At 39.7% G+C, this 24359-nt stretch overlaps 2 protein-coding genes across 5 annotated transcripts; both read right to left on the bottom strand.

Annotated features, from left to right (window-relative positions):
- Window positions 1-1288: 1288 nt before the first annotated feature.
- Window positions 1289-3620, bottom strand: crp1 (C-reactive protein 1). The gene is made up of 3 exons (XM_044178543.1): window positions 3451-3620; window positions 3261-3330; window positions 1289-3121 (listed from the first exon to the last, which is right to left on the bottom strand). Exons 1-3 carry the CDS (start codon window positions 3451-3453, stop codon window positions 2511-2513), a joined length of 684 nt encoding a protein of 227 aa, XP_044034478.1. The 5' UTR covers window positions 3454-3620; the 3' UTR covers window positions 1289-2510.
- Window positions 3621-4997: 1377 nt separating this feature from the next.
- Window positions 4998-11506, bottom strand: stub1 (STIP1 homology and U-Box containing protein 1). 4 transcript variants are annotated; one of them, XM_044178539.1, is made up of 8 exons: window positions 11321-11500; window positions 10285-10500; window positions 9897-10095; window positions 9258-9423; window positions 9019-9094; window positions 8841-8897; window positions 7752-7868; window positions 4998-6969 (listed from the first exon to the last, which is right to left on the bottom strand). In XM_044178539.1, the coding sequence occupies exons 2-8, from the start codon at window positions 10396-10398 to the stop codon at window positions 6844-6846; spliced, it is 855 nt and encodes a 284-aa protein (XP_044034474.1). In that variant the 5' UTR covers window positions 10399-10500; window positions 11321-11500; the 3' UTR covers window positions 4998-6843. The 4 variants fall into 4 exon arrangements, with proteins under 4 accessions (XP_044034474.1, XP_044034475.1, XP_044034476.1 ...); XM_044178540.1 differs by having other exon boundaries at window positions 10285-10506; XM_044178541.1 differs by lacking the exon at window positions 11321-11500 and adding an exon at window positions 11184-11319 and having other exon boundaries at window positions 10285-10506.
- Window positions 11507-24359: the final 12853 nt, after the last annotated feature.

The raw sequence follows: 24359 nt of genomic DNA on the forward strand, positions 1-24359 counted from the left end.
AGAACTCATTGGCCCTGCCTTCTCCTTATTTAGCTGCTGCGAGAGAGCCGACGGGTGATTTGGTCGAAATAAACACACACTCGGAACGTAGCACTTTCCCACCCTCAAGGGAGCCTGCATGGGCTGTGCGCTGGAGACTTCTCGTTCGTCTCTACAAGGAGGTCACGATGGTGGTGCAGGCAGGGAGGATGAGTGCACAGAGACATGGAGACGAACAGAGACAGCACACTGGAACTCGGGGTCACTGTGTTACACTTGGATGGAGTAGATCTGACCTTGAGCTTACTCTGAGGGGGCTTGTTAGGGAAGCAACTCCATATGACTTGATTTCTGCAAGGAACACGTAACCATTCATCTTATTCAAGTCAAGTCAAAACAATTTTATTTATATAGCTCAATATCACAAATTTACCTCAAGGAGCTTTACAATCTATACAGCATTCGACACTGTCTGACCCTCGATTCAGACGAGAAAAAACTCCACCCAAAAAAATCCTTAACAGGGAAAAAATGGAAGAAACCTCAGGAAGAGCAACAAGAGGAGAAATCTCTCTGTACAGAATAGACCAACACAGTAAAATTACAGTATGGACAATCAAGATGGCAAAATTAGATAGAATAAACAGACAGAACAGATAGATTGTAAACATATATGAAGAATATGGATCCAGGTGCCACCAAACAGATCAGACCGGAGCCACTCGACCTCCGCTCCACCATGGAGATAGGACAGACTACACAAACACACAAGAGGCAAAGCTGAAGCACACCATTCACACAGATAGGAGAAAGGAAACAAGCAAACAGAGGGAGAGAGAGAGAGACAAGGACACTTATTATGTGTCTGTTTAATAAGGTTTACTGAGGAACACTGGAGAAATGAGAGAAAAATACAAAGACAAAGGCCCATAAGGAAGCATTGAGTGATAGCTTGACATAAAAAAAAAAAGGCATTTTATCAATGGAGCACAAGCATTACAAAATGTAAATGGCAGTATGCATCCAAGCAACAGTTGGATAAGTTTAACCTATTTTGTGCTTTCTCAGTAAAAAAAAAAAAAAAAATGGATTGATGGAAAATCAGGTGACTGCATTCTTCTTTCTTTGTGGAAGCGTAGTGTCCTCTTCCTCCTCCAGCCGAACGAATTCTTGAAAATGTTTTTACTATTAATTCCTAAATAAGAAATGATAAAATACATTTAATAACTCCCCTGTTGGAATTATGTATACAAGTTATTATTCCTTTAAAATGTATCAAAAAATGATTAAAAAAAGGAAGCTGCAAGAGTTCAAAGAAGAAATATTCTCTTTAATTACAAACATTATTATTATTATTATTATGCACATGGCAAGATTTTATTTCAGACCCAAAAGCATTCTTGCATCAGTTGAAACATGGAAAATTCATGAGTGAGTACGCTTACTGAAGGCAACATTATGGCTATGGATATTAAACATGATAATTGCTATTTGTCTCTGAGTGCAGTTAAATCATTAAGTCTACAGTAGAAATAACGCATCTCCCAGTTTGCTGTTTCTAATATGTCCTTCACATTTTTATCATCAATATCATTGGACAAATAATTACATACTAATTGCATACATGGTAGTTGCCTTACAACATGTAAGATGTATTGTAACATGTTACAATATGTTAAATTCTGACCAAAAAAACTCTCATCTCAAGATCATTTTAGTTAGAAGATATTTTGAAATAATTTTTTATTTATTTAAAATGCATCTTATTAAAGGCTTGAAATTTGCTCTTAAATACATTATAGCATCATGGTAATGTAAGCAGATGTCTTAGTTATTTTATCTGCTAAATGTTCACCTTCTGCAAATAAAAGTACGTATTTAAATTGGTCTGGATTGTAGCAACTCATTTCTTTTTCTTAACATTTTAATCAGTTATTAATCAGTTATCGGTGGCCTCGTTAATAACCTCCATAAATATAACTATGCCAAATCAAATAAGTGGATGCAGGCAAGATATTGCTTCGGTTGACACGAGTGTCTGTTTGATGTGAACTAGCAGAGAGTGCCACCCTATGGATACATCTGGCACATCAACATTTTGTGCTTGAGATTTACCAGTTTGTTCTCACAACAACTGAGTTACTGAGTGACCGTTTAGCAAAAGGTTTGAGTGATGCGTAAGGAGTTACTGATGTAAAACAACTGACAACTGACTTCTGTGTACCACAAAATATTGGCTTTTGTTGTCAGTGCATTTTGCTGCTGAAAATAGTTACAGGTTACATATAGGAGGATATTCAACCAAGATACGGAAAGCCCTAAAAACACAGCTCCTTTCTATTCTCTTGACCTAATCATCAAGAGGCTCTTCTTGCAACATTAAAACACTTGACTTGTGGACTTGATGGAAGATCAGTTGAAGGGCCCTAATATAAAACAACACTGAATCTAAAGACAATCACACATGACAGTATCAGCCTGACACAGATCTCTAAAGGCGCATCCCTCTCTGCATCTGATTTCACACCAAGTCAGTCATCATCCACCACCATCACGTTTCCGTTCAGCTCATACTCGATAGTGGCCCAGTCAAAGATGTTGCCCTTGGGGACCTTGTGCCCGTAGTGCCAGGCTTGGATCATGCTCCTGGAGAGCACAAAGTCCCACATATTCAGATCAGTCACCTCCCCAACAAAGCTCTGCACGGCCTCTAAACCCCCCAGGTGTTTGTCTGGGTCCTGCCCCAGGAGGACGGTGCCTTTTGGACGGATGGTGTGCCCCGGTTTGTAGACCTGGTAGGTGCTGCGTTTCCCTTCCACCCAAAAAGCAGCAAGGCCGGTGCGAGACTCCCAGGTCAGGCAGAGGCTGGTGCGGAAGGTGGTGAGGGGTGGCAGGTGAAAGGAGGTGCCGTCACCGCTCATATAGAAGGAGATGCGTCCATCCTTCTCACGCCACACGTTGAGCTCGTCGTAGTCAGCTGTGCGGTAGGCGAACAGGATGATCTGCCGTTCTTCCGGCAGCTCGGTGGCCACACGCATGCAGAGAGTGAAGGCCCTCAACGCCATCTCCTTCTGCGGAATCAGGGCCACGAAGCTGAAGTCTGTCTCATAAGGGAAAACCAGGACTTTGTCGCTCAGACCCACTGGAGCAACACAAACAGGGAAGACAGAGTTTAAGAGGTACCAAACCTCTGTTTCAACAACATCTGAATGTGAAATCTGTGCACAAACACAAGTAAAACTACCATTGTTTCTAATGAAATTCTGTTCTTAAATTCATACTTTGGGTGGCAGAGGAGAGTGTCATAGACCATCCAAGTACAAGCACAGCAAACCTCACAGTGTTGACACTCTGCAAACACACACATGACATCCATTATCATGTGAGAATATCGCAAGTCCTATGGATCTCTGAAGTCACATGAGAAACCAAATAATGTGAAACGTTACAAGAAGAAACAGCTTTTCTTACCATTTTGCCGTTGTTTTGTTGTTCCTCGATGTTGCTAACTCAGTCCTGCTTACTAATGCCCCGCGCCCAGTCCTCTTCCCTCCTAGCACCGGGCATGACGTCAGCTCTTCAACAGATACTCTGACAATAGGCCTGGTGTGTGAGAGCTGAGTGACACTGTCCATGTGACTGATACAAACACATCATTTCACCTGTGTGTGTGTGTGTGTGTGTGTGTGTGTGTACGCACATTCATATCACATGATAAACTATACATAGTTAGCCAATACTTTGTAGTTACACCCATAGTTACAGTAACTATGGGTTTTTGCAGGGGAATCTTAAAGGGTTAGTTCACCCAAATCACAAAAGAACACATTTTTTTCATTTACTGCTAGTGGTATCTAACCATGCAGATACTTTTGCTTTTATGCGCCAATGTTTTGAGATCTGTCTCTCAGGTCATTGCCACCACCCCAATTAAAAGTAACATGAATAAAAAATCATTGAGAAATAACAACAGACCTCAACAGCAACATGCCTTACTGGAAGCAGATTCTGGTTACTCTGGATAATCCACTGACATCACTGGGAATAGTTTTCACTGGAATTGCTTTCTGCTCTTTAACAGAATGAGACTTATTGTAACTACTGAGCGTTTATTTCATGAGCATGGTAGGCATTAAATATCAGAGGTTCAAGGAGGAAAACTGCATTTGTTTAACCCAACCATATTATCTCAGGGACATAAGTTTCTAACAGTGACACCTAATCATGACAGAGTAGATAAAATTACAGAAACACTTGCAATAAACAAACTCTTTAACTCAGTTTTCAACTGATGGTCATTTCAAGGATATGTAGGTTTTAGACTGCACAACCACACATTACAGCCCGACTAGTACTGGATTTTTGAATACTAATAATGTTGATATTTACTTTCGATAATAACATATAAGATGATATTTTAACATAATGCATAAAATAAAAAAAATAATAAAGAACTTCTTTCTGGTGGGCAAACTACTGAAATATCTGCAATAAGCTAATATGAGCCAATATATCGATCTGGCTGATTTATCAGTCGAGCTCTGTTACAGATGTTGAGTCTGCTTTAATGAAGATCTGACAATCAAAATGTAAGCGTTTTCAAGAAAACATATGCCAACTTAAAGAGATATTAAGAGGCTAGACAGTTGCTGTCTGAATTGCAAACATTGGAAAATTATGCAATATAGCAGGACGAAACGTGAAAAAATCCTTAATGAAATCTGAATTAGCACTGAGGAACAGTGGACAGAAGAAGACCTACACCACCATTGACTTAAAGCAAGTTCATGGGACATTTTGTTTATAACAAACTACACACTCAAAAATAGTCAAAAAAGTCAAGTGCCTCAGATTCTAAACAAAAACCAAATATTAGTTTCACCAAATTAGCATTTATTGCAGGGCTCATGTCATGGATTGCACTGCTAACTGTTATTTGGCTTTGTAGCGCAGTTGGAATATTATTTATATGTTGGAAACCATTTGATTCCTGTTAAAAGATTTCTAATGAGCAGCAGTACAGTTGTCATCATACTTGGTATCTCTTTAATAATAATAATCTTGTGTCAAACACACAACAAACAAACTCAAAGTTCACGGTTTAATGGGGACAAATGAAAACTGAACCAAGCATTTATGTTATCAACATATCTACATTTAATACAGATTCTCAAGCTCTAGGATTTCTCAAGATAAAAAGAAACCTAATATTGTCAAGAAATAAAATCTGAGATACACAAGCAAATTATTTACAATGCCTGCACCCCGGACACGAACCACCAAGAGGCCTAATTCACCACAGACACACATTCAGCTGAAAAGCATGTAAACTAATAGCGCTGAACTGAAAATGTGTTTTACAGAGAATGCCAGTGAACCAGCACGCAAAAACTTGGACTGAGGTATGGATGAGATAAGATGGTCGTAGCTCTTCCAGCATTTCTAACACAAAAGGAGGTTGGTACAGTGATGCTAGTGAACCTCAAACCCCTGTAACAAGACTCAGCTTAAACTTCTGAGTTAGTTTCACACTGATGATCGGTTTACATAAGCTGCTGCAACCATTTTCTTCATAACTGTGACTCTGTGAGAAGGTGCGTAAAATTCACAGCAAAACGGTGAGAAAAATGACAACCATCTTCTTGCCTTTGCAAAGGAAAAGAAAATTCACTTAATGCTTGATGTGAGTGTCCACCATCATTCCAGGCAAACAGCACGAGCCAAACACAATGTCCAAGCACATTTTTGTTTCTATGAACGACACAGACAGCACAGACATTTCTTCAAAGCAGGTTTGAGCATCAATCCGAAGAGCTGATGTCATCTATCAAAATTCAAACATTGTCAATTAATATCCAGCAATGTGAAAAAATTTTTTGTATGAAGCTTTTCCATTCATTTTTTGTATCCAGTTCAAGGCTGCGTTTCATGAAAACCTTGTATTGTCCTGATAAAAAATATTTTGAATTACAGTAGGTCAAGCCTGAAACTAAAGAGTACATTATGCATATATTCAACTTATTTAAATTGTTTGTAATAGATGTAATTGATATGCAAAGAAAAAAACCCCACTAACATCTACTCAAAAACTTACAGTATGTTGACATGGGTGGGCATGTTTGGAGCGCCACCTGGAGATGGAGAAGGGACTTGGTACCCCACCACTATTTTTCAATTTTCATTATGTAAAACTTGCATACAAACTAGTCATCCTTGTTGGGAATAGATTTTTTGGCATTTTAAGTATCACTTCAGCAAATGTACATTAAGAAGTGGGCAAACGCTCCTTTTTAATGAAAAAAAGAAAAATAGACTAAGAAATACTGGAGTAAATGCCAAAGAAAAGGCCAATGTCTTAATTAATTCAACCACCATGTGTAATTTGTTTTATATCAGTGGTTTCTGTGAAACACTGGAGTGCAATGTTGATGCTTTCTAAGGATTGTGGCACTCAGAGAAAGAGAGAGAGTAAGGAGGAAGCAAGAGAGAGACCTGAGAACACGGCCCCTTATTTTGAGTAAAGAAAGGAGTCAGGCTTGAAAGACTAAAAGCAGCATGACAGAAAGGAAGAGGAAGAAAAAGTATGGAAAGAGCAGAATGGAGGGGGTTTTAAAGGGAGCAGCAGGCCTTGAACGCCGAGCCTCAGAAGTTTGGAGCAGGAAGTTTTACAGCAAAGATAAAATGAGGGGAGAAAGAGGCAGATCGAGACACATGGCTCCCATTTGGTAGTCTATAGTGTGGCCTTTCCTGCTTGTGTAAAGTACATATCCAGGCAAGGGGTGATCTGTTCTCTACAGTCTCGTGTTGTCCAGGCTTTGTGTTGAGTATTGGGGTATGATGGAGAGATGGGAGCTGGGGGTCCCTTCAGTAGTCCTCCACCCAGCCATTCTCCTGGATAAAGGCATCGATCACCTCCTTCATGGCCAGGTTTGGGATCAGCTGGTCCTGGGTCAAGGGACTCCTGGTGACCGGGTCAAAATGACCCACTCGCTGCACAGAGAGAAGGTTAAATGCTAGTGTTAGCATCTGTGGTAACATTTTATACATAATACATGCAAATAAGACCATTTTATGTATTCGGGTACAACCACAACTACAATATATTAACAATATATTTTCTGTGGCTTGACTTAGTAGAAAGGTGTATGTTTTACCCTCCACAAGTTCCAAGTGAACGAGGGCTTGTAAACAAATATCACATGTGCTCACAAGAATAGGGAAGCAAATAAAAAGTTTTTCAAAGTAAAATATTTCAGTGCTATAAATTCAATGGTATTTAAATATCAACATTAAGTATTCAGTTGCTTAAAAGACTCAAATCTTCATGCCCATTATTTGTTTCCATACAAGAAGTTTGCTTAATGGATGATAAATAAAGACATTGCCTAGATAAAACAGGAGTTAAATGAGAGTAAGATATCAGGGTTTCACTTTGTACAGGGTATTGAGAGAAACCCAGACAAGCTTATCAGAAGCAAAGTTAGCCAAAGTAAATACATTTCAAAACAGTGTTTCTTGCTCAAACTGTAGCAGTTACTCCTATCAGTTATTTGCTGTGAGTTTTCTGCACTGACTTATTTGGCCCACTGCTGTATTTCCTCATCATGCCAAGGCTACTTAATATGGTTGTTTAAAAGTCATGAACTTCTGAGTATCATGTGTTCATGTGACTGGGGTTTATGAACTAAATGCTAACTAATTACAAAATCAGTAGTCATAAGCAAAAACTTTAAACTCTGAGATGGTCTGAATGCAGCTGACGATGATTTTACCTGTAGGTGCTCTTCAATGTCCTTGCGATCATATGTGATTCCACTGGGTGTGATGCAGGGCTCCCTCATCAGCTCAAAACTGATCTTCCCACACAGGTAATCTGGGATCTCCCGCTTCTGAACGGACGACAAAACACAACAAGAATCACACTGATGTAACGCTAAGAGATATATTGATATTATATCATAAATGCGACCATAACGCTGCGATATAGCTTAAATCTAGTCTGTTCCTGGTCTTCTAGGGTTCATTACACTTGGCAATCTTATTCACATTAATGTTTTTTTTCCTCTGAAACCACATCACCCAGTCCAAGTTTAGATTAAATATTGTATGAAAGCACCAATGCTCATACTAAAAATATCATCAAATTGTTGAAATCAAAGTACTATATTTAAAAAAAATTTCTTTCTTTCATCAGGATACACTGAACCCCCCGGCCAACACATACAGAAGACAAACACCCTGTTGGCAGTCAGTGAGGTGTCATTTCAACTGACACTTACATGACAACTACCTCAGTTCAGTCAACAACTATCTATAGCAAGGATAATTTATCGTTACAAGCCCTGGCAAACAAACAGTGATGGTTACCATAGAAACAGCTTGGGCTGAAAATAGAACATAACTGCCTGTTTATAGTATCGGTGTATTTTTCACAAGCATTAATGGTAGTAGAATATGCAACACAGGAGCAATGCAGAAAGAATGTCAACACGCTAAAAAAAACTCTGAAATGAGCCACCGTAACTGCACACAAATCTGAAAGTGTGCTTGAGTCTATCTCTCTTGTTGCTATGTCAACGATCAAAGAAGATGGTGTGAAGTACTGTAGGTGTGTACTGTTAGCAAAGATGCATTTGTGTGGGTGAATGTGATCAGCGTGTGCCTGTCTGTTTGTTAGCCCTGTAACGGATGATGGAAACAGGACGTTTCCTGGCTTTTTCCCCAGTGCATGCTGGGATAAACTCCAGCCCTCCTATAAGAGGAATTAGTGGGTATGGGAAATGACTGAATGAATGAATGAATGAATACAACTATACACTATTACATACTGAATTGATAGTTAAGTTAATTTTCATACTCACTTTTCTTTTCTCATCCACTTGAGAGAAAAGTTCATCCATGTCCATTAGATACTTGTCCTAAGTAGGTCACATTTGCATGACAAGACATCATCTTATGAATATTCAGTTTGAATATATAATTACTATATTTCTTCATTAAAAGCATGACAAGTAAGTCCAAGATATATGTAAAACGTACATGTTTTGATGCAATCTTGGCAGCATCGCCTCCATTTTGATTGTCGTCCTGTTTCTCTTTGTATTCTTCTAGTTCTCTGCATAAATACAAAGTTATTAGAAATGACCCCTCCACCCAGAACAAAACAATAAATGACACCTACATGACAGACTCATTCCAGTGATTTGCAATCTTCATCAGGAGATTATTACCACACAAATAAGCATGCTGGATATTCGACTGCCGCCCCACAGCCTCACCTTTCCTTCTCAGCCAGTATGAGTTTGGTCAGATAGGCGTGTAACTCGTTCTCTTGGTTGATGCGCTTCTCCTCAATGCTGTTCCAACGTTTCTTCTTGGCAATGCGCAAGGCACTGGGGATGTCATCTCCAAAATTCAGCCTCTGTTCTTTTGCCAGGTTATAAGCTATAGAAAAAAACATGACAGCAACACTGGTTTACAATTGAATTGTTTCCTACAGGTTTCTTTCCTTCTGACTCTCTTATTTCATAGACGACATGTCAGCGATTAAACTTTCCATACCTTTCACTGTAGAATATTATTATTCCAGTGATAGAAACCCTGACAAAGCATACTGTTTATACATCCCTCCAAACATATGCTGTGCCCATAAAGTGCCGCAGAGTAGAAGAGCTGATATAAGAACAACAGTATCATGAATTTGATTATGAAAATCAACACTGATTTGAAAAAGGATCAGCACTTTAACTCCGAGACCACTGACAGCCGGAATGGGAGAATGACAGAGTTTTAAAAAGAACAAAATGCATGGCCTTAAACATGAATAAGGAAAATCACAAGTAACATTGTCCAATATAGGAGCAAGCTACTTTTATACACCGCAAAAGTTTCACCACCTTTTAGAAGTTTGTTCTGACCTTTCTGCAAGTTGCCGATGGCCTCATCGTAGTTCTCCAGCTCCAGGTGACACTGGCCCAAGAAGAAGTGGGCCTTGACTGACTGGCTGTCCAGCTCCAGCGCATGCTTACAATCTGCCAGAGCCTTGTCATGCTGCTGCAGCTTCACATGGCAGAGAGCCCTGTTGGTGTAGTACACTGCCACAGATGGATTACGGTTCTGGGAGACAGGACATACCAGACAATACACATGCACATTAACATTACGGCACTGTAGACTAGGCTTCAGAGGAAAATGCATCCATTACATTTTTTTCTAACAAAGACAATACTATGTTTTAGTGTGTTTTAGCTAAGAGGATGCCATTCGACCATTGGTATTATTTATTTTACAATGATGGTTACTCACAATAGCTTTACTGTAGCATGTAGCAGCCTCCTGGTACTTGCGGCAGAGGAACAGCCGGTTCCCCTGCTCCTTCAGCTCCTGCGCGGTGGAACTCTTCTCCGGGCTGCCTGCCATCTTCTCCACCGGCTCCGCGGGGCCCGCCTCGCCCTGCTTCCCTATCCTGTTCCCCGTCTCTTCGGCTGGCTAACTGACAGGTTCAAGAATGCCCTGGCCCTCCTGGATCTCACAAACCAGATCAGAGACACAGTGCATGTAAAGTTAAGTCAACATTCACGGCGTGCATTCACTGCAATGCACCCGCAATGCGCGTCTTGGGCGAATTATGTGCAGTCCTTGATGCCACCCAAAAGGCATTCGTTTAATTCGCTGAGTGTGCACACAGCTCAAAATTACAGCGAGGTGGCTAGACTGCCGGCGAATTAACTATTCATGCGACGGACATCAGTTGTGACTGAGCAGCACAACTAGCTATCCAGCCATCAGAAAACATGATCCACTCACTGTCCCTGCCGTTAGTGCAAGGCTTTTAAACTGTAACGTTACACCACTGGTATACAATGATAGTTAAAGGTTGTAAACAAGTAACGTTAAATATGTTTAATGGCGTTTGGCTCACTAACATTTGAGATACAGTTGTATCAGCAGCAAGCAGAGTGACAATGCCGTTAACTTTAGTTACAAGAGAAACAGGAGATCGGTGCTCAGTTATTAGCTAATCTAGCATAGTAAGCTAACTTGTCGATTTACGCCGGGCGATTGGCTAGTAGCTAAGAGGACAATTATGCCAACTCGGCTTTGTTAACTGAGGTCACAAAATTACCAATTTGATCAGCGGCTGATTGGACTATAGCTATTATAGGCCTGAAAAAAGTAATCTTGGTATTTATCTCAACATTTACCTCGACACCGCTAGGCAACCTCAGAAAACATAAATTAGCTAATGCTAGGTTAGCTTGTTTGCTACACAGCCTTCTATTTTTGCTACTTCGGTGCAAGTTAGGGTTTGTTTCTGAGATCCGTTGTTTCCAGTCCTCACCTTATAGAAGGAATCTTACATCCAGGTGAAACTGATTTTATATGCTTTGATATCAAATCTTAATCGATGTTTTTTCCCCCATACGAGCTCTCATGACAGGTTGTTGTTATGCTGACGTCAAGTGCTTACGCGACATCGACGGAAGCCGAAAGGACGTTTTTTCTCGTTCAAAGACTCAAGTAGACGCTAAAGATAAATCGCCGCCTACCGCCTAGAATAATAATTTTTTTTCCTGGGTTGTATACATGAACCGAACATAAAATGAACGTATGTGCCCTTGATTGAGCACACAATGTGTAAAAAGTTCTTTGTTAAAAAAATAGAGTTAATATTGATTCCCCCCGTGTGAAAAAATTGTAAAGTGAAAACATTGCCTTAACCTGCTCTTTACACCATATCGGAACACGGTATGTGACAGCCCATTCTGCTTTCAATTTACAGCGTCCATTACTCTGATCTGATGGGAGGAGAGCACCACAACACAAAGTAATCACCGGCAGATGGCGCTCTATAATTAAAGTTTCATCCAAACCTCAAAACTGATACAAGTGTAAATATTCACTGAAAAAAACAACAACCTTTTGCTAAGTACGATAGATAGATAGAGAAGTGATTATACTAAAACCTTTTGTGGAATGCCGAAACTCTTTGAAGCACTAGGAGCAATAAGCATCTGAATAATCAAACTAAATCCTGAAAACTGGGGATTTTATTAACAGTAATGTCGCCCACTTAAGCCTGTGACTGACTGAAAATGGGACTCCTGATAAGTAAGAATAGTGAAAGCAGCACGTGCCAAATTATTGCAAATAGTTCATATGCCACAAATAAAATTATTTTGGTCTGCAAACTCTTACACTTACACAATGATCTGTTAATTTGCATGAGGCATGCTCAGTGAAAGGTGACATTATGATCAAGAATTTAGTGTATATTATCAGGGCCATCCCATCCACAGAGGGATTCAAACATACACAGACAGATCCATAGATGACCTTTATAGGCCTTTATAAAGAGAAGAACATTCAAGTTTAGCCATGGAGGCATTAGCGAGGCTGTGACTGTGGACAGGGTCACTTTCATCCCAGCCTGTTGGGCCTCTGTGAAGGCCTCGCACAGAGATCAGCGTGAGAAGATTAGGGCACATCCCTTGAGCAAACATACTGATAAATGTGTGAAGGGGGCCGTTGAGCCGCAGACCCACCAGCGCTGTGTGTCCCCAGCTGTGTTTATCCATCTCTGCCAGTCTGATCCCCTGATCCCCCAGAACACCCACCTACCCAACCAGACTCCAGTCCACTCTCTGTAAAAGTGGGGTTGTAGACCATAGACACAGACTGATGAGGACAAACATGCTAATGCTGCAAGTTTAGATTCAGAGATGTGAAACTGTAATCAGTGACACACGTTTTCACCAAGCACTTAAATTAAATGGCATACTATCTGTTTTCCACTTTCTTATACTTTTTTTCTTACTACTTTTTTGCCTTTATCAAATTAAAAGGGACAGATCAACATTAAGAAATAAATAACTAGGCCTACTAATTTGTAAGTCACAAAAACACAAAAGTCTACCCTCATTGGCATAAATGGGGTGGACACAATATTAGAAACACCTCTACAGTTTAAAAAATAACCATAAAGTTGAATAAACTCCTCTCAACAGCTTCAACAAAAACTGAACATTATTACCTTCATGAAGGCAGGATTTATTGTAGGCCTGTTATATTAGACTGCATTAGATTTGGCTAGGTGTACCTAATAAACTAGTAATTGAGTGTAGTTCATGGCAGTGTATTTGTTCCTTAATTCTCAGTGCGCAATGGGACATTTTTAGTGCATAAAAATGTTTTTTTGTGCATGTCACATTTGGCAGAGAAAATATCACACAAAGACTAATTTGAGTAAATAATGTATTTGTAAGTTTGCTATGATCCACAAAAGTGCACAGTAATAACCTCTGTCACTCAGTTTTATTAAAAGTCTTGCTCTGTGTGCTCCCAAACCAATGGACACCGGTTTACAGTCTCTCTCTTGTCACAAAACATATGCTTGCAAAAAAATCTTTTTCTGTGCTAAAAATTTCCCATCATGCAATCAGAATTGAGACCCAATTATAATTCCATAGTAGTTTGTTTTTGCACAAGAAAAGCACATCATCACATAGGGAGACTAACCCAAATCCACGATTGACATCTCAATAGAGGTGTTATTCAATAATATCAGAATTTCTTATTATTGATATGAGTAAAGTTTAAGCTTGCTCAGTATATGCCAGAATCTCCTTTACATTACCCTGCTTCTCTTGCTCAGAGTTTATGTGATTATTTCTCAAGTATTATACAGTATTTACTCATCTCTTGAGATTGTGTTCCTAGGAGAAAAAAGATGTGAAAATACGACTTCCATATTATGTGGGTGCATTTCTCTGCAATCAAATAAAAAAGGTTATAGATCATACAAAATTCTACAACAAAATATTGTCTGAACAAACCAGCATAGCAGTAGCTGGGAGTAAATGGAGGGATTAGGTGACTGTTTGCAAAGGATTAAAAACAGAATAGAAACTCCACATAGTGATGGTCCATATGAATGCTGTTTGAAGTATAGTGTTTACATTTAAACTGCCTCACCCTCACTCACCAGCTCTCTGTCTTCTCCTCCTGTCCAATAACCCAACCGTCATCCTCTGCCATCCCCCCATCAAACCCAACTGCTGCCCACTGCACCAGTTGGCTGAGCTTCCAGTCACCTTGGCAACGAGACCAGGAAGTTGCCCTGCTCCTCTGGCACAGCTGAAAAGCTGCCACTTCCTGATTGATTCTGGTCTTTCTTTCTGCCTGTGTAGTCGTTTTCCCATTTGGCAGTGGTCTCCACTATTCAGCGCCAAAGCGTCTGAAAAGAGAAAAAGGGTGAACACACTCTCCTTCGCGTTAAGGCAAACCTCAGGTTCAAATGGGTAAAACAAAAGCGGTTTTTATCCACAATGGTGGCCCTTTGTTTGGTGGGTTTGCTCATTTTGAGAAGGGGAAAGGCTCATAGACTTATTGCAGTTTGTTCAAGTGGGTCTGAATGCAACATGTACACAAAAGTAAAAGAATAGCTCCACTGTTTAACTGAAAGAAGGTGGAAATGTAGGAAGTTATTGTTTGAATGTATCTCTCAACTGATTAAACAGCTTCTTTTAATGTAATGATGTTGGCAGTGTGTTTTGATTATTGGATTCAGACGTGTGCTTATATTGTCATACTGTCTGTAGAAATAATTTATGTTACTGTTTATTATTAAAAAAATGTTTGTAATTGTTTTCCTCTTCTTTCACACACAAATACATATACGCCTGCCTACACACACACACACACACACACACACACACACAATTAACCATCACACCGTGACACCAAAGAAAACTGCTTATTCTGACACACAAATGCACACACATGCCCAGCTGTCAATCAGTTTCCCCCTTTACATTCACTTGCTCACCCCTATAATCTTCTCTTGTGCCAGAACACAGACACAAACTAACACTTTAATGTCCATCAAGTATTTAAAGCTGCTCTCTGTACTCATACAAGGTCCACCCAGATGGATCTGCATGTACAAATTAACCATTGACAGTTAATGTGCTACCTGCCTCCACTTTTACTGTGGTTTAATGCTGTTAAAGAGAACTCTGCCTGACCTGAGCAGAGACACATTTTTACCCATTTTTAATGATTAAACACCAGAATGCAACAGGTACTGTATATACCCACCATGAACAATTTTATTTCACTAAGCTCATTGCTCAAAATGTTTAATTCACAAAGTACCATAATAATACTATTGTGTTTGACTGTCTTGCCAGAAACCACTTGGCCACATTTTTACAAAGTGGATATAAACTCTCTTTTCTCTTCTCTTTCAACACTTGTCTGAACTGAACCAGACCAACTCTGTACTGAAAAGTGGTGGGATTTCAGCAATGTCCACCTCAAATGGAAGTAGCTTACACTTAAGTGTTATTTAATTTAGGGGATATTACTTGTGTGAACATGTACTAACAAGTTACAAGTGAAAAATGTATTCTACGTGAAATTAAATTTTAGAATAAGAACATTGTTTCATCTAATCTTAATTACTTCAGAAGGATTATAGTGTTTTTTCAGTGAAAAAATGGAAAGTATAAAATAAAGTGCACTAAGTTAGGGATATTCTTTCTCTTCTCTGACTGATTATCCATTGTGAATTGCCCAGCAGATATCCATTTTGCAATGCTCATTGACAACGACATTTGTACTCCCCACTAGAAGTTATTTCAACTCCAGTAAAATATTCTTCTGTGGTACTCTAAAATATGCTCCAAAACATGTACAGAAAGTAATTGTTGAACTAATAGGGATACATGTTATGAGTGACCTGTAGTTGTGAATGGAAGCAGCAGCTGCTGCATGCTCACTGACTATTCAGCAGAACTGTTCTTTCTGGTGTTTTCCTCCGGTCCGTTAGAAGTTAGAAGTGTTTGGTAATCATTTATAGTGAACAACTGACTGTGTAAATGTGCCTTTATGTGCACATGCCTTAACGCTGAACCATTGGTCGCTAAAGTTGACTCCTTAGAAGAGTTAAATGAGGTATATCCTGATGCTAACCTAAAGGAAAGTAAGAGAAAGGCCAGAGATACCCAAGGGTCAAAGGTCATCCACACACCTCAGCAGCCTTGATTAAGCTTCCTGACAAAGGGAGGGGGTGGAATAACTCATCTAAACTCCTAAAGGATAGATCAATCTCCTTCATTCAGACCTTGCACACACATACACACAAACAGGGAGCTAACAAAATGTGGATTGTTAAGGAGAGTTGAATCTCCAGCACCTACATTTTTAATTGCAAAGTAAAAACTTGGATTTTAAAATGCAAATAAACTAAATCCTGTGCTACAGATCACAGGATTTGAGGATATATTGTGATCAGCAACGAAAACTATAATTGCTCATGTGCATTAAGAAACTATATACCGTAGATAGATTTTTCTTTTTCTCGGACTGGATGCAGATGACAGAATAGCATCAGTGTCTTTCTCAACGTCTGTTGGTTTGAGACCTAAAAAAGCTTAAGTAAACTGAAAGAGTTTGTTTTTGAAACTTGCAGTGTTAGTCCAAAAATCCTTCACACCCTGGGGGGTTAACAGCACGCTGGCTGAGACACCCCCACTTCCCAAAACACTCACTACACACACACACACACACACACACCATGGATTGATGTGTGACGGCTGGGGGTGGAGGCGGCTGCTGTGTAGCTTGTATAAGCAGTGGGGGAGAAGTTTTACAATAGAGTTTTTGGAGGGAAATCAAAACTCTTGTGCCTGAGCAGTTCAGGGATGCGGAGGGAAATACATCCTCCCTTGCTTCACCACTGCATTTATATAAAAAAAAGTTAACCATTAATATAACTGACAACTACCTCCAGATGGAAAGAATATGTGTTTACTGATTGTTGTTAATTGCAGGCTGCAAAAGACAAGACTGAGTCATTTTAAATTACAATGAGCTTTGTTTTAGTTTTATCTAGTTTATCTCAACACATTATCAATTCAAAAGCAATTGTTCTGGTAAAGCTCATGCAATTTACTAGTGATGACTAATCAGTGTGTTTCTCACTTAGAAAATCAATGGGGATCTTCAAAGGAGTGAACACAGCCAGCAGGGGCACCAAGAAGTTACTTTCCCTCCCTGCAGCTCGATGTCCCATCCCCCTGTCCTCACTGCTACTCCCCCCCGTAACTCCCCGAATGTCCCCTAAGGTCATGCTCTCCGGGGTCACTAAATCCCACCCTGCCCCAACCCAACCCCCACCCAACACAATTCAAAAGAGCTAAAGCAGACATAATAAGCTGTGGGCTAATTGTGTGTGTGTGTGTGTGTGTGTGTGTGTGTGTGTGTGTGTGTGTGTGTGTGTGTGTGTGTGTGTGTGTGTGACCAGACAGGTTTGTTTTGGGGGTGGTGTGTGTGTATGTGTGTGTAATCATGCACAGTCCCTCAGGGCAGCAGATCAAGGCGTGTTATATGTGATTGACAGTCCTTTGCAGAAGATTTTCAGCAGTCAGACATGAGAGGACACATGAATAGTGACACACACACATAGATTAGACACCATTGCTCTCCATACATTCATATTGCATACAGTCACATATAGTATATACATACAGTAGGTGCAGACCCACAAAGCGCATTTTGCACTTTTAACATTAATTGTTGTTTGTGACACTCTTTTATTCAAAATGATGATTTGTGTTCACTCGTAGAGCTTAGGCAATTATTCAACACTAAGACCCGGTCACACCATCTGATAATACAAAGAGTAATTTCTGGGGGTTTGTGACGCTCAAAAAAATGTATTCACTGTTTTACAGCAGCTCCTTTTCCAATGATTGTGTATTGGAAAATTGCTTTTTGGGCCAGCGTGCGTCATGTGATGAACGCAGAAGTTGCAATACCCCTGACAATACTACACCAAAATCACTTCACAGCCCAGTTCCGTTTCTGAGGGCTTGAGCCCTGCGAGTAGTCCCTATGTCGCCAAGCTTCTAGCACTGCCTATTTCGCAAAGACGTGCAGATGAATTTTGTCGTGCCACTTTCTGGTGTCATTTTTGAGGGCACCACATAGTGAATACATTTTACACTTCGAATTCTCACACTCAAATAAAATGGCACTGTGTGATTGGGGCTGTGTTTTTTGAAAACAGCCTTAGCAACTGTGCTGGTTTGGACTAATATAAATACTGGCATACTTGAATTATCAACACAAGATTTTTCTGTGTCTGGATGCTGTTAATCATTAGATTTGGATGGGATCAACATGAGACATGTTTAGTTTGGATGGATTCGTTGGATGATTCATCTGATTATTCTACTCTGTTTTACATCACCTTCTACGTTTTGTTGACCTATGATGTCTAGTATGAAATATGACTATAATGTGTTTTCTTGAACAGTTTTAATACAAATCCTATTTTTATCAGTTCTTCATTAGATGAAGACTATATAGCCAATAGGTTGGCGTCTATCTAAAGTTTTGTCCATGTCTCTTGCCTGAATAGAACAAATACTTGTCCCTTTACCCTTCCCGCAACAATCCAGCTATTTGTTGTCATGTAAAGTTGCTGAAAGCAGCTTGTTTTGATCCTAGAAGTGTGTAGTCGGCAAACCCAAATTGGACGGTAATCAGATCAGTGTGAGGAGTTTGATAAATGACCAATGACAAGCACTGGACCCTGGAGGATGGGAGGGGTTACCAGGGGTCAAGGCTGGGGGTCAGAGGTTGACTTTTCAGAACCGCTCAATCGAAGGGCCATTAAATCCCATCTTTGTGTGATTTCTCAGTGAGGCGCGGTGGTTCCATCAGACGCCCCCAATCTATGCACTATATGCCCAATAAAAGCTATAGGTCCTGGGCTCCAGTGGTGAAGGTGTGACACAGCCCCAGTCATTCCTTTACTGGAGCCCAGGAACTATAGCAAACAGTGGAATAGTTTGCTTGCCCTTGGTTGATGCAGAGCAGGAAAATAGCTGAAAATAGAGTAACATTCATTGTTTGAGGCAACTTGGAGAGAAAGGAAACATCCCATTTGGACAATTTTAGAAAAAGTTAAAATAAGAAAGTCATTCTGCTCTGCAACCCACAGCAAAATGAAGATGAGTTCAGTCCTTAACCCTGTTTGTTGTATTTGTCTGCACTGATTCCCCCTTCCCATTAAATCTACAGAGAAAATCCAACTATTCTCTTATAATTTCGTGATAGTGCCTGCAATGAAGCTCTTTATCAGTAATATGAATAAGAAAGGCTTTGTGATCCTATTTTAAGAGAGGATTTTTTTTGGTAACTCCTCAATGTGTGTTATCTCATGTGTAAAGTATGCCGTCTCTGAGGCGTCCTGACTCTAGCTTTGTTTTCCTACGCCTGCCGTCCAAATTTCCATCACAAACATCTCACCCTGAGCAACCCTTTGCTTTCCGTCTGTGAAGAGGCCCTGGTTAGCCTGCATACATGTGCAGATAGGCCCACAATCCTTAAATTGGGACTATGTATGAATGCAGGTTTTCGTGTGTGTGTCTGTGTGTGCATGTATTTAGAGAGGAAAAATATGAGTGAGTCCATGCGCTCATGCATATGTGGGCATGCATGAATGTGTCAAGCAATTCAGGACTACCCTCCATGCTCTAATTATTCTGCAAGTTCCCTTTTTTCGATCTCTGCTTTGCTTTCTCGGTCGTCTGCACTTTTCTGCAGGACGACACAGTTCACTGCAGAAAGAAACCACCTCTATTGAAGTCACTCAGTCTGAGGAAAGACTCCGTTTTACCCCCCCACCCATATCAGCTTCCTCTGTTCATCAGTCGGGGGTCAAATGAATTTAAAGTAAAGCCAAATAATCACATGGAGCTGTGAGATAAATATTTATTGCCTCTGGTATGCTTTGCAGAATTCCTTCCAAAGTCTTGATTAAAATGTAAATGATTAAAGCATAAATATTGAAAAACAGAGACTGGAGCACACTGATTGATTTGCAGCCTTTAACTGTGCAAACAGACTAATGTTTCGACACTACTGTGTCTTCATCAGAGTCAAAATGGACAAAGACATGAGGCAAACAACATATATAGTCGATCTAGAACAGGTGTACAGTTGTCAATCTCTGTTTTTCCTTTGAAAGTTTGCTGTCCTCAAACTGAGAAGCACCTGATTTAGCTGTATATTGCTTGGAGATGAGCAGAGAACCCTGTTTCCACTACACTTTAAAAACCTGCCACAGACTTCTCTACCGCCCACCTGTTGTATACATTCAAATACACCTGTTATCATGAGACCATCCAGCCTTGCACACCAGTATACCCCAAGGGTTAGGTGATATGATACCCCTGAAGTAAGAGGTGTGTGTGTGTGTCAGAGAAGTTGGGGGTTGGGGTTTATTCAATGATGGAGACAGGGAGACACCAAATTTTGGCGGTCCCCTCAAGCCCAGGGGCTCAGGGATGAGCTGCAGGTCACCAAGGAATCTGAATGGAGTTGATGAAAGATGGTGGGAAATAAAAGATGCTGTGGATTCAGATTTAGTGCGCAATTATAGCCCATATTCAGAGATTTTAATTGTCATCTACAGGCTGAAATGTGAAGGTTTTTTGATTACTGCTAAAGCTAGAAGAGGTGTCATTCAGTCACTTCTTATTCTTGTACATTTACGGTCATTTAAAGCCTTAATCTTGTCATTTTTAACCCTCAAATTGTCTCACTTTTTATCCTTTAGTGTTTGCATTTCATCCAAGTTTATGATCATGCTTTATCAAACAAGTAGTGGTTAATGCAGCAGTTTTAAATGGGAAAGTAAAAAGCAGATCATTATTTTCAATGGTTTATGAAGGTAAAGCTCAGTTCCATCTTTGGTTACAAACTTGACAGCATCCAGCTTTGAAACTATAACACATTATTAAGTTTATCACTTAAAACTAAATACATTGCAATGATGTCCAGTGTAATTCAGATTTAAGACAGATTTCAAATCTCTGCAGAAACAGCTGAGATTCAGCACCTGTTAAACTTGTTATTATTTCTATGATATGATGTGAAATGTGATATGTAAAAATGTAATCTTTACAGCCTCATTATCCTACTGAGTGAGCAGGAGGGTGGAGGGTTTGAGGATGAACAGGGAGTTTTTTGTGCATGGGGAGATAGCCGAGGGGGTCATAGCATTGGCATGTGTCTATTGTCTGAGCAGGCCATTGTAGGGGGGGGGGTTTAAAGTCTGTATGTAGGCAGGCTAATTATATTCTGAACAGCCAAGGATGACCTAGCTTGGCCAAACTCAATTCACAGGGCAGGATGCAGTGCAGAGGAGGAGGAGGAGGAGGAGGAGGAGGAGGAGGAGGAGGAGGAGATCGAGTTCAGTCAAGCAGCAAAAGAAAAGAACGGACCATCCATTCTTTTTGTTTTTTAGTTTGCAGCATTTTACATGTGTGAGTTTCTGATGAGTGTATTCTAAAATGTGATGTGTGCGTGTGATCTTTTTAAGTGAGACAAGCAAGAGATTGCTTGTTACACTAGTGATTATTAATGAGCTATATAGGGGTTTTGATAGATTCTATTACAATTATTATATGAAATATATTACGTAAAATTGTCCATATGAGATGTTTTGTGGTGTAATGGAAAAATTTGTGACCATAAAATTGTGAGGATTCATCTAATTAATACCACTCTCACATCTGTCCTCATATATTTAATATGAAGCTGGTTAGCTTAACTTAGCATAAAGGTAAACTGGACGCATCACACTGCACACTTTGACAGGAAACCGTCCTGTTTTCTGTGTAACTGTTGTTGACAAGTGGGACAGATGTGGACACTGATCATGGATCCACTGATGCCTTAAAACCATGTCAAAAGTTTAATATTTTTTTTAAATTAAAAGCTATACATTCCGTAGCATCAAGTATGGAAAGTCTATCGCAACCCGTCTTGGATGCCAAAATTATGCATCTGCCTTGACCGCCAAAATATATCCCCTTTGTATTCTCTCTCATTGCATCCAAATAAGGGTATTCAAATGTGGATGTGGTCGAGAGGGACAACATCTGTCTTTCCTGTGGACATATGTAAAACACTATACCTATTGTCAATTTTGGAGGGATCCTGCTTCTTGTTAAGTTTCCCTCCAAACTGATTCAGCCAATTAGAAGTAGTGTGGGGGGTGGGAGAGCAGCAAACAAGACAGACAGCGGACAACCTCTGTGCCTGACCCCCAGCTGGGTTCCAACAACACTGCCTATCAAACTCCCCAGGCCTGAGGCATCACTATATCACTGCTGGGCTGCTGATAACAATACTCACATCTGGATTTCAAATAGTGGGATTGGGAGATGCTCTGTTAATTGCAGCTAATGAGAGTCATAAACGTGAAGTGAAAGGGGCTGGAGACGCCGTCTTCTAAAGGGCAACGACTAAAGTGGATTTCCCTCCGAAAACAAGACAGACCAAACCATTCAGAGACCTGATTTTGCAAATAAATGTCAGGCAATCATGACAAGCTCACCCACACACACTACCATGCCCTAATGAGGGAATGCAGCATCTATAAAGGAGCCCGACACATGCTTGTTTCAATCTGGCCACAATCAAAAGCTGTGGTGCTGACTGCAGATGCTTTGTAGTCTAAATTTACCCTCAAACCTCACATACCACAGGAAACTTCCTGTGCATTCTGCGGTGACTGCGATGTGTTTTCTTTTGCCTTTTTTTTTTCATCCCTGCCTGCTGCTTGCAATAAAGCACTGACTATCAAAAGTAAAAATCCTCTGAGTTAGCACTGGAAACATTGTGTGAAGAACCACTTAAAAAGAGTCTGGCCTGTCTACCCTCCAGCTAAACTATTCCCTTGTGTGCTTTTGAACACTGAGGAATGTGAGAATCAACGCAAAGGACATCAAGGTTGGCTGCAGTATTGACGCTGTCCCTGTTTAAAGTCTCAGTTCAATGACACTATCATTATCTGCTTACGCTGAAATAAGGGACTTGATGTCAAGATACAATAATTATTAGGCTTTAAGGATGATCAATTTTTCACCACAACAGCACTTTGAGAGGAAAAAATATAGAAGAGCTGTGAGGTTCCTAAACAGTGGGAATTAATTTCCTGGCCCTACCATTACATGATTTTAATTTAATATTGTAAGAAATGAACAATTTGCTCGAAGTTTGACACAAACTAAGTGAACAAAGGTGAGCAACAAAAGCTCAAAGGGAAATTGAATGTCTGCAGATGTATCTGGAGAAGTTAGCTGGCAGAGATACTGCAGTGAGGGCTACTGGCATGTTGAGCTCTCTGCTGTCTTAATCAGCACTTCAGGCTGCATTGCTCAACAATTTCAGGGCTGAATCAGACCAGTGTTTGGCTCCATTTAGGAACACACAAACAGTGGTGGAAGAGATACTCAATTCTTTTACTTAAGTAAAAAACAATACTACAATGTAAAAGCACTCAATTACTGTAAAAGTCTTCAAAATCTTATTTAAGTAAAAGTACAGAAGTATTAACAGCTAAATGTACTTAAAATATCAAAAGTAAACTCTTGCAGAAAACTAAAAACTAAAAGTGTTTTATTATGTATTATATTAATGGACCTTTAATACTGATGCATTACTGTATTTTTTATTTAGTTGTTGTAGTGAGTTGAGGTGGAGATAATTTCAATTACTTTACATACAATTGGGTAGTTTAATCCAATTAATCCAATTCATTAATAACAATGCAGTGCATTTTATTAGCTGATTATATATTTTGTACAGTTTGAAAATTCTTTATCTGCAATGTAACTAATAACTGTGGATGTCAAATGTAGTAAAAAGTAGAATATTTTCCAGTGAAATGTAGTGGAGAAGAGGTATTAAGTAACATAAAATGGTAATAGTAGAGTACAAGTACTTCAAAATTGCACCTAAGTGCAATACTGTGTAAATGTACTTAGTTAAATTTCATCAGTACTGATAATTCTGTTTTGTTAAATGTCAAAATGTGAATTTAACACAATGCATGATGTACAAATATTGAGTTTGAAGTGACAAAAAGTATATCTATTGTAGGAAAAACAGATTTAAAAACCTAAAATTCAAGAGTGATAGAGAACTTCCTGAATTTAGGCACAAAAGATTGAGAGGTCCATTTTAGACACCTGCAGCCTCTTCCCTCCATTTTGCTAATGAAAAGTCCCCAGGGCACCCAGCTGTGACCTCTAACCCCAGACACTATAATTGGGTTACATTTAGAGCTGCTGAATGCAAAAAGTGGATTGTCAATTAGCTATAAAGAAGATTTAAAGGAACATCTTCAAAGCACTTTAAAAAATTAAAGAGACAAAGAGACACAAACACAGATGACAATGATTAATGAGATTAAACAAGTATTATAAACTAAAACAAGTGTGAATGTGAGTTTTAAGAGAGAGAGGCAGGAAGAGGAGAGAGTTGCTGCAGAAAATGTGTAAACTGAGACTTGTTCC

Source organism: Siniperca chuatsi, linkage group LG20 (assembly GCF_020085105.1).
Source record: "Siniperca chuatsi isolate FFG_IHB_CAS linkage group LG20, ASM2008510v1, whole genome shotgun sequence".
Lineage (NCBI taxonomy): Eukaryota > Metazoa > Chordata > Actinopteri > Centrarchiformes > Sinipercidae > Siniperca > Siniperca chuatsi.